The 9,597-nt window shown below is 37.3% G+C and overlaps 1 protein-coding gene and 1 long non-coding RNA gene across 7 annotated transcripts in view; both read right to left on the bottom strand.

Moving 5' to 3' along the window:
- Chd2 (chromodomain helicase DNA binding protein 2) overlaps window positions 1-4,735 on the bottom strand; it is a 137,140-nt gene extending 132,405 nt beyond the window's left edge. For 2 of the 5 annotated variants that reach the window (XM_008852336.3, XM_008852337.3), the window contains exons 1-2: window positions 4,209-4,735; window positions 3,735-3,868 (exon numbers count right to left, since the gene is read on the bottom strand). In XM_008852336.3, coding sequence (XP_008850558.1) covers window positions 3,735-3,796 — 62 coding nt within the window. In that variant the 5' untranslated portion in view covers window positions 3,797-3,868; window positions 4,209-4,735. Of the gene's footprint in view, window positions 1-227; window positions 635-3,734; window positions 3,869-4,208 lie in introns of those variants that run through there. The other 3 variants (XM_017802977.2, XM_017802978.2, XM_017802979.2) reach the window with 2 other exon arrangements.
- A 2,128-nt stretch (window positions 4,736-6,863) lies between these two features.
- The window catches only part of LOC103749455, a 19,838-nt gene continuing 17,104 nt past the window's right edge, over window positions 6,864-9,597 (bottom strand). For both annotated transcript variants that reach the window (XR_003846960.1, XR_607942.3), the window contains exon 5: window positions 6,864-7,221. This is a non-coding gene — a long non-coding RNA (uncharacterized LOC103749455). The remainder of the gene's footprint in view (window positions 7,222-9,597) is intronic.

The following is a 9,597-nucleotide window of genomic DNA, read 5'->3' as shown; positions in this document are numbered from 1 at the left end:
AGAGGCAGGCATTTCTCAATATCTTACCAAGTGATTCTACTATCAGCCAAGTTGGAGTCACTGTTCATTAACAAGTGCCATTATGCCATTAAAACTTGAGTAATGCTTAACACCACAGGGTAACATGCCTAAGGCAGACACTTTTAGTTACTGAACTAAGCGTCCCTAGGCTAGTTTCCATCTGACTATGGCATTCTGAATCTTATAAACCACTTAAAGATACTAACCTGAATTTTTCTTCATCAAATGTCAACTGAGAAAATGTATGATAGCAAGTTAAAATGCATGGGGACAAGTTCAAATGATCGTTCCTCGGTTTATGGGCCATGTATTGTAGTTTAACACCCGTTAAAACGCCCCAATTAAAAACAGCCACTCACACTGAAGCGCTTTTGATCAACGGGAACAAAATTAAACTCACTAATCTCTTCACACAGAACAAGGAGGGACTGAACAGGAAAAAAAAAAGCAAGGAAGACCCACTGCAAGATCAGAAAAAACGAAAACTAAATCTTTTAAAAAGCTGACTGGCTCTGAAGACTTAATCTTTCCCCGGAAGAGTACAACTACGTCCAGAAACGAGCTCAGGTACCCACGCTGTAGGGTGTGACCGCTACGATCAAGGCCCGGGGACTACTAGGATCAAAACCAGTCCGGGAAGCCGCCCACCGGAAAGTCCGGCCCGAAATTCCCTTCCTTCGCCCCGCCCCGCCGCGCCCCCGGCGGCTCGCCAAGCCCAGGGAGGAAGCAGCCGAGCGGCGCACGAGGACACGCGTCACCGCGTTCTCCACGCCCATGCGGCTGACGTCACGGGGCGGAGCCAGCCCGGCGGCGCCGCTGTTGACCCTGCTGTTACCAGGCGCGCGCACAGCCAATCAGCACTCTCCGCCAGCGCCGGCCGGCCTTTGAACTCAGCACGGCAACTTCCTGCTGTTTGGCGAGTACACAGTGCAATGCAGTATGTCTGTCAGCGCTGCGGCACAAAGGAACAGCCATTTTGTGACTGAGCTGGACCTGCACCAAGATGCCAGGGGCTCCGGGCGCTGCTGCCTGCGCCAAATACCGAGCGGCCCCCTGTTTCATCATCACAGCACCAATGGAGACGTGGGGGAGGGGATGTTCTGGTATTTCAGGTTTCAATTCGTTTGTTTTCAACCTTCTTAAAAAAAATCCCGATTTTTAAAAGTATTATCAGCGTCATAAAATGGCTGCCACTTAAAACTGTTCCGGTCCACAATCATTGCATATACCGTTTCTAATCATTCCCAGCCTTAAAAGGCTCAGAGTTGCGAAAATCGTTAACATTTTACCCCAAAATTCAAAGGCAGACTATTTGGACATAAATTTAATTTTAAGATCAATTGAAACATTGTATCCTACAACACAAACGTGTGACACACACGGTTCCACGTACACTTCCTTCTCCCTAGTTTCCACTTCTGGGTATAACGTGGCATACCTTATATAGTCCATAGCTAAAACTGTGGTATTTAAAAACTTCTACAGTGTAAAATGTTTAAAATCACATTTACGTGCATTTTTAGTCTCCAAAAGTGATATATACAAAGTGTTAACACATTAGACATCAGCAGTAACTCAAAAGACTACAAGACACCCTTATAATCACTATTAACCTACTGCACTTGTCCCAGGAAAGTTTTACTTAAAACTTTAACTCTTTCCTTCCAGTTCCTCGAGTAAGTCATCCAGAAGTCTACTTGACCTGAAAGTAATTCCCTTCCATTCCTGCAGGACCAGGCAGCAAAGGTGATTTTTGTACTAATACTTCATGCCATAAAAATGTTAAGTCTCTACAGACAAACTCTATGACTGGGGAACCAAGTACTAGTTTACAGTGACAACGCACTAGAAATAACCTACAGTATTAAACCAACAGGAACATCCTTTATGCTTTACTATCTTTAAAGGAAATGATGTCATAACTATGTCCATGTATTAATAATAATAATGTTCACAACTTTTGAGTAACACTCATTTAAAAGTAACTCCCATCTTCTCTACAAGGAGTCTGGAGTACTTGACATTCCTCAGGTATACTTCAAAGTATATTTGACAAAGGCATTAAAAACAAGCTTCTTGGTCAAATGCATGACAATGTCCGAGAATCATTTTCTAGATAAGAGTAAAACATACTGAAAGGCAGCACTGCTAGATTTAAGTTACAGAGCATAGTCTGATCAATGAAACCACAATCCTTGCATAAGAAAGCCAAAACCCATGTGAGAATATGCAAATCATATGCTCAAGGGAGTAACAACTTTAGTGATGACTCTTTAATAATTTGTCAAATATACCTAGGGCTTCCTATAACTTCAAACTGTTACTTTCCAGAGAAAGTTTAGCATTTAGGGTTTTTTTTGGTTCTATATATAACTCAATAAATATATGGGCAATTCAAAAACACTTATCAAAAATTGTGACATTTCAATTTGCAAAGGAACTTGGAATTATATTTTTTAAAGCAAGGCTCAAAATAGTTTTCGTCTAAAGCAAAATGAAGCACAAGCATTTATAACAAACCATATTGAACACTTCCAAACGTACACCTTAATTTAGAAAAAATGTATACAAAATTATAAAGTAAAATTTAAATTGTGAAGAAAAAAAAAATCACATAACCAATCACATCCTTGTTACTTGCATGATTTAAAAATTATGACAGGACAATTCTCATAAGAATGCATTCGTGTAATTTTTTAGACTTAAGATAAAGATACAAAGGTCATACAACAAAAACATCTTAGGATTTTATTTCTAAAATCACTAATAAGCTACTCCAAGGAAAGTGAAACAAATCACGATTTGAACAAGCAGTAGTACATTTGTAAGCTTCCGAAGAGAAAGCATTCCAGACGACTCTGTCAAAATAAATCAATAAATTTAAAGGAGCATCAACTAAAACGTGATAAAATACACCTACCAACCAGAAAAGCACTGTCTTAAAATAAGCATACAAACATGAACCTTAAAACATTTAAACATAAAATCTACAATTATATAGTAATAGTAAAAATCAAAAAGCTTGTCAAGTGTATTAATGGCATTTTGGGCTTTTTGTGGTTACAGGTTTGATTTCAGGAACTATAAGTAAAGGTTTGGTAAATCATCAAAATTTCCTAAAATATCAAGTGTATCAAAAGAAATGTAGCATCAAATAAAAATATAAACTGAAACGCATCAGTCAGAGGGTTCTATTTGAGATTTCAGTTTTAAATGCATATTTTTTCATTCATATAACTTTCTCAAATGTCTATTTACTATAATTTACTACTACAGGGCTCCTGTATGGCCCTCAGTTACAAGTTTGGATATCCGAGATTCTTCAAAGAAAAAATTTGCCTTGTATGTAAAATGGTGCAATGCAGCAATGGCTAAACAGACAAGGTCATTTTTCTGCAGCATGAAAACCTAAAAACTAAAATTTTACTGACAGAAAAACTGGAGTTTACAGGAAAGGCCCCTCTGAATAAAAGTACCTTACATTTGACTGCTGGAAGAGGCCTTAAGTCACAACTCAACTTTCATAAATTGCTACCAAAAAATTAGGGTGTGGCATATTAGCAATCTCAAGGTCACGCTTTAAAAATCGAACCCAAGTTAGAAAAATTCTTATAATAACACAGACAGCAATCCATGTCTGTCAGAGTAAACACTGTAAGCTGAGGTTTCCAAAAAAAAAAAACACAAAAAGAAAGAAAGTTGATAGCTCATACCTCGATGCATTGCTGTGAAGCGAACTGTCCTCCTCTTGGCTTTTGTCCTTATTTCTCATCATCTTTTAATTCTTAAATATTAAGGGGGGAGGGGGAATCTGTGTTTGCTTTGAAGTCCTGTGCCCAGGTATTTACTGTCAAAAGTTGAAAGAAAGGTAAGGTCCCAGCTTCTATGGATGGTTTTTATTATCAGGAACAAAGTCCTGACGATGTTAGCGATCATGTAATGTTAACAACGGTAAGCACCAAAAAACAAAATATTTCTATTTTTTCTTCTTTAAAAAAAAAGGGGGTGGGGGCAAATCGAACAGTAGAAGCATCACTATCAATAAGGAAAGTTTCTCAAAGTAACACACTGGATACAAATAACAATCTGTATCTTATTGCGTCATTCAGCAATTTCTCATTTACAGTAAATAAAGAAAACTTGAACATAAAAATACTTGAAATTACCACTAATTATCATGAACTTACCTGATCCATGTAGTATGTCCAAAGCAAGAGTTCCTATCTGGTAGTAGAAAAATATCAGATCCAAAATAATTAAAAATAAAGCAAAATCCTCCGTTAAAAAACAAAAATTAAATGAAAGAATCTCCAAATATGTTAACTTGTCAAAAAATAAAGCAATAATTAATACTAAATCCAGTCCGGAAGAAAAAAAACCTCATTAGGAGAGCGCACAAAAATGGAGGTGCGCCATGGCTTCTAAGCTGGAAAAAACAACGACCTGGGCTCTCAGAACGGCAGCTTCTTTCCAACAAGGCACGAAAAGAAAGCTCCCAAAAACTGCTTTTCTCCCAAAAAAAGGTTCAGATCGACCCCAGTAAGTCAGTAGGAGAGGCAGGGGGCTATGGGGGCCCCCTGAGGCTGCCCGAAAGTTAGAGAAAGTTGCGTAAAGTGAAGCGAAGCAGGGAGCAAAGCGCGCTCTCTCTAAGGCACAGCCGCCATCTAGAGCCTCCTTCCCAGCTCTGAGAGCTCTGCCTTTGATTGACACTCTCTACATTTACCCCACAACTCAGGTGATGTACCATAGACCCACCCCTTCATCTCCACCAAAAAAAAAAAAAAAAAAAAAAAAAAAAAAAAAAGAAAAAGAAAAAAAAAAGCTAGATCCACCATCCCAGGGAGCCAACAGACCCCCCACCCCCACACCTCCCAGCCCCACCAGACCACCCCATCAGGGGGAGGGGGAAGGGCTTCTTAACCCCCTCTGGCTCAAGCACCCTTTTTAAGCCAGAGAGAAATGGAATTTGTTCCTTTTGTCTAAAGATCTGCTAAATATTTCAGTCCTTGAGCTAAAATAACTTCCTCCCTGGACAGGAAGTGGTGTTTTATCAAGCCATTTTGAAATAAGGATAATTCTTAGAGAATCTAAAGCCCATGTTAAGTACTAATCTCTTTAAAAAGTAACACCCTCATGGGTAAGATGGTTTGTAAACAGCAGCAAAATCTCAATACCATAAACTAAACTCAAGTATTGTCCTCTATATTGCTTAAAAGTCATCTAAAGGCTAAATTTTGGGGGGAATTTTTCACCCCAACTGGAAGAAAAGAGAATTGTCAGAACTCAAGAGCGCCTCCCTAGTGTTCAGTTGCAGTAGAGCAAATGTTAATGCAACCATCTTTTTCTCAAAATTTCACAAAATTCTTTAACCCATTATTTAACCTTGAAAACCACCCATTAAAAATTCTCATAATCACAACATTCTAAAGCTACACTGGTGTAGGCAAAATAAAATACTTCAAACTCTAGAGTATAGACCAACCATGGTCACCTTTAAATCAGAAACTCAATAAACTCCAACTTCAAAAACAAAAGAACCAGTATATCCCAACCTTTCCCTCATATTTCAAATCAAATTCTAGGTATACACCCATTTCAACAATGACGACAGGTCATTAACAATCGGCCATATCCAATAACAAATTATCAAACTGTCACAGAACAAACTCCCAAAGAACAAAACTATTGCGACTTATAGAAACAAAATTACTAATGCCAGAAACAATGTTGTCTCAAACACCCATGCAGACAGGTAACCACAAGCGCCGGCCCTAAAAACTCAAATCACCTTTCCTCACTCAGCCTTCTTACTGGCCAAAACCAAGTCATTCCATCACTAAGGAAATCCATTCTAGATTTATAACCAAAAGCAATTATGTTACATCTAAGTAGTGCAAAATCCATAATCAAGAGTTTCAATTCTGCAAAGGTAATTTTTATATCAAAATCAAAATCCAAAACTCTTCAATAATGTAAGCAAAGACCAACCAATCACCTCACAACACTCAAAGAACACTGCATGTGGACTAACCATGGATGTGTATATTACCATATTTGATATTAATAACAGATTATTTTATTCTCTGTATTGAGAAAATATAATCAATGGTCATTTGGTCAATCCAAACAAAACCCTCATGCCTTTATATTAGTTACTGAAACTGGTATCAGCTAATTAACAATAAATGAAAACCTGGAATTTGAGTTCAACTTTAGGTAATCTACAGTATAGGGTGATTCATTTATTCTAAACTCTCTTTCATAGAACAAGAAAAATGTAAGATTTGTTTCAAATCAATGTAAAATACAGACTTTTGTCACTCCTTTTGTGTATACCCTAAGGACAATTCCCGATAAACATACTTCTAATATTAGTTAACAGAAACAGTCTAATTTAAATTATACTCAAGTGAGCATTCTATTGCTACTTTCATCAACGCAAATTGAGTCTCCCTCACCCAAAGTTTGTAGGCAACAAGCACATTATTTTGTAAATTCATTATAATTTCATGGCACATTCAAGACTCCACAAATTAGCTTTGCAAGGTATTTTGAGAAGGCCCAAACAGAAATGTAAAAGAATTCATTTAAAACCTAAAATGAAACAAAAGCAAAACTGCATTTTTAACCAAATGACCATTCCCAAAGCACAGATATATTGACCCAACTTTCTAAATAAACATAAAACTCAATCATTAAAACATTTTCCAGTAGACCATTTTACCAGCTTTATTCAGTATACTTTACTGCTGGACAACTGTAAAGGTCAAAATGTTATTAAGGCGAAATGAGGAATTTAACAAAAACTTCTACTTTTAAAAAAAAAACGGCCCAAACTGAGAAATTTTTAAGTGTTAAAGAGATTTTATTGAAGTTAACATTCCATAAGGTCATTCAGATCAAATTGTACTTCCAGAAATACAAACTACCATCTGTATTAATGTGCCATCTTTCTTCTCCAATATCAAAAAATGTACATGATATGTAAGAAGTCTTTAGAAAGTCAAATCCACTGTCCACTTGTGTTGGGTAAGAATCGTTCATTTCATGGAATCCATGTTAAAAGAACCCTGTCTTGGTTGTGAATTATTACAGCACTCTTGTGTTAATCCATTTTCCTCAATTCCCCAATAGTGGGCTGCCATCTTGATTTCTTAGTGGTAGCAGGGTCCATATGAAACTCTTCAAGCGGATTGGGTGCTTCATAAAAAAATTAAAAGAAAAAAATTCTGTTGGAATAAGCATCTTATTTCTTCAATCAGAAAACATCTACCCACCTTGAAGATACTCTACCATACACCAATCTTAAATTTTGTAATGTTAACTATGAAGCTACATTATTTTTTAAAGTTACATGTGATATACACATTTAACCTCTCAAAGACAGAATCAATGAAAGGACTAACACAAAATTGAGAAGTTCTCCTGTCAGATACATTTGTATCCATTTAAAATAGTGGCAGTCAAGGGTCAGATTTTTAAAATTTAACACTAGCATCATTATACCTCATACATGAAAAGTAAAAAAAAAAAAATTCAAAATTATTCGGAGGTTAAATTACTGATACATTACAGGCTCTTAAAATTACAATACAGAAAAGTTTCTAAGTTCCTTCAAAGACAACTAATTATAGAAAAGAATCTTGAGAGATTAAAAAAGCAATGGATCATAGCATGACATACTTTTACTGTCTAACAGATGGCAATTCTGTTTAGATAACACTCTTGACCTATATAGATGGAAGCACCTTCAGTTACATATCTAAGAATGCAAGAAATGTGAAGTCACACGGAAAACAATGACAAAAAGTGAAAAAGATCTACCTGGCTTACATGATATTTACTACAAAATGCTATCACTTTTCAAATTATATACAACTAAAATACTCTACCAAAACATCAAACGTTCCTCATAGAAAAATTACCTTATGTAAATGGTCTTAAGTAAAAAATGGGAAGCCAGGTGATTTTACCACCAATGATCTAGATTCATTTTATTCACACAACATTGAAAAATCATTTTTCTTCTTCCATTTTGTATGTGCATAGTATACATAATGTATGTACGCATGCTCTTGGGAGAGGTGCTTACGTGCATGGGTGAGAGTGCATATATACTAGTGCATATGTAGGCCTACCTAGAGTTGATACTGATTTTGGGAACGGGAATCATCCTCTATTGCTCTTCCAGCTTACTGGTTGAGGGTCTCTCAACCAAACCCAGAGTTCACCAGTATAACTAGTCTTGTTGCCTGCTTGCTCTGGGGATCCTATCTCCACCAGGAATTACAGAGGGATGACAAGTAGGCATTTACTTAGATTTCTGGGAATCCAAATTCCCAAGGAAGGAAGCAGTTAATCACTGACCCATCCATCTCTCCAACAAAAAAAAAAACATTTCAATCTCTGGTCTTCTATGGTTTTTTTAATATTTTATTTATTATTTTTGTTTTATGTGTATAAGTATTATTCCTGCAGGTAGGTAAGTGCACCCATGTCGTGCAATGCCCACAGAGGACAGAAGAGGCTGTCAGAGCCCCTGGAACTGAAGTTATAGACAGTTGTTAGCTGCCATTTGGGTGCTGGGATTTGAACCCGGGTCTTCTGCAAGAACAGTGTTCTTAACTGTTGAGCCATCTCTCCAGCCCAAGGTCTTCTATGTTTTTACAACTCTCCTACTCAATTTGTAGAGATACAGTCAAGAGTGACAAACTTGGGGACAAATAACTAAGGCTATATTTACTTGAAGGCTAACTTTCTTGTCTCCTTAACTAAAATTACAGTATGTTCTCTACTACATACAAAAGCCTACTAAATAAACTATTTAGATAACCAAAAGGCATTACTGCCTCTCTTAAAGAAAATACTGATTCTTTAAAGGAATACTACTCCATTAAGAGTGTCATGCCACCAGTAACAATCAAAAGGAAAATCTTTTTTTCTCTAATGGCTTTTGCAGATTTCTTAAAATTGTTCCTAAAAAATGAAAAATCTATGAAACACCTTTTGCCATGCTCACTTCTTAAAATTAATAAACTGAAGTCTGCCATGGCGGTGCAGGACTTTAATCCTAGCACTTGGGAGGGGCAGACAGATCTATGTGAAATGGAGGGAAGCCTGGTCAAAAGTGCCACTTCCAAGCCAGCTGGGGATCTCGAAAAGACCAAAAAAAAAAAGAGGAAAAAAAAAAGATCATAAGATCATTCAGGGACTAGAGAAATGGCCCAGCAGTTAGCACTGACTGTGCTTACAGAGGACCTGGGTTCAGTTACCAGCACCCACATGGCAGCTAACAACCATCCATAACTCCAGTTCTGAGGGATCTACTATCCTCTCTGGCCTCCATGGGCATTGCACACACATGGTGCATGTTCATGTATGCAAGCAAAACACTCATACTCATAAAAGTAATTAATTAATTAATTAATGATTACCACTGTACAGGCTAAAGATGTATAATAACTCAGTTGGTAGGGAGCTTGCCTAGCATGCACAGAGCCCTGGGTTTAGTCCCCAGCACTGCAGGAACTAGGCTTGGCTCATGCTTGTAATCCCAGGAGATAGCTGCAGGAGGAT

This window comes from Nannospalax galili, unplaced genomic scaffold (assembly GCF_000622305.1).
Source record: "Nannospalax galili isolate Female #2095 unplaced genomic scaffold, S.galili_v1.0 scaffold63, whole genome shotgun sequence".
Classification (NCBI taxonomy): domain Eukaryota; kingdom Metazoa; phylum Chordata; class Mammalia; order Rodentia; family Spalacidae; genus Nannospalax; species Nannospalax galili.
This window is presented reverse-complemented; position numbering and strand designations above follow the sequence as displayed.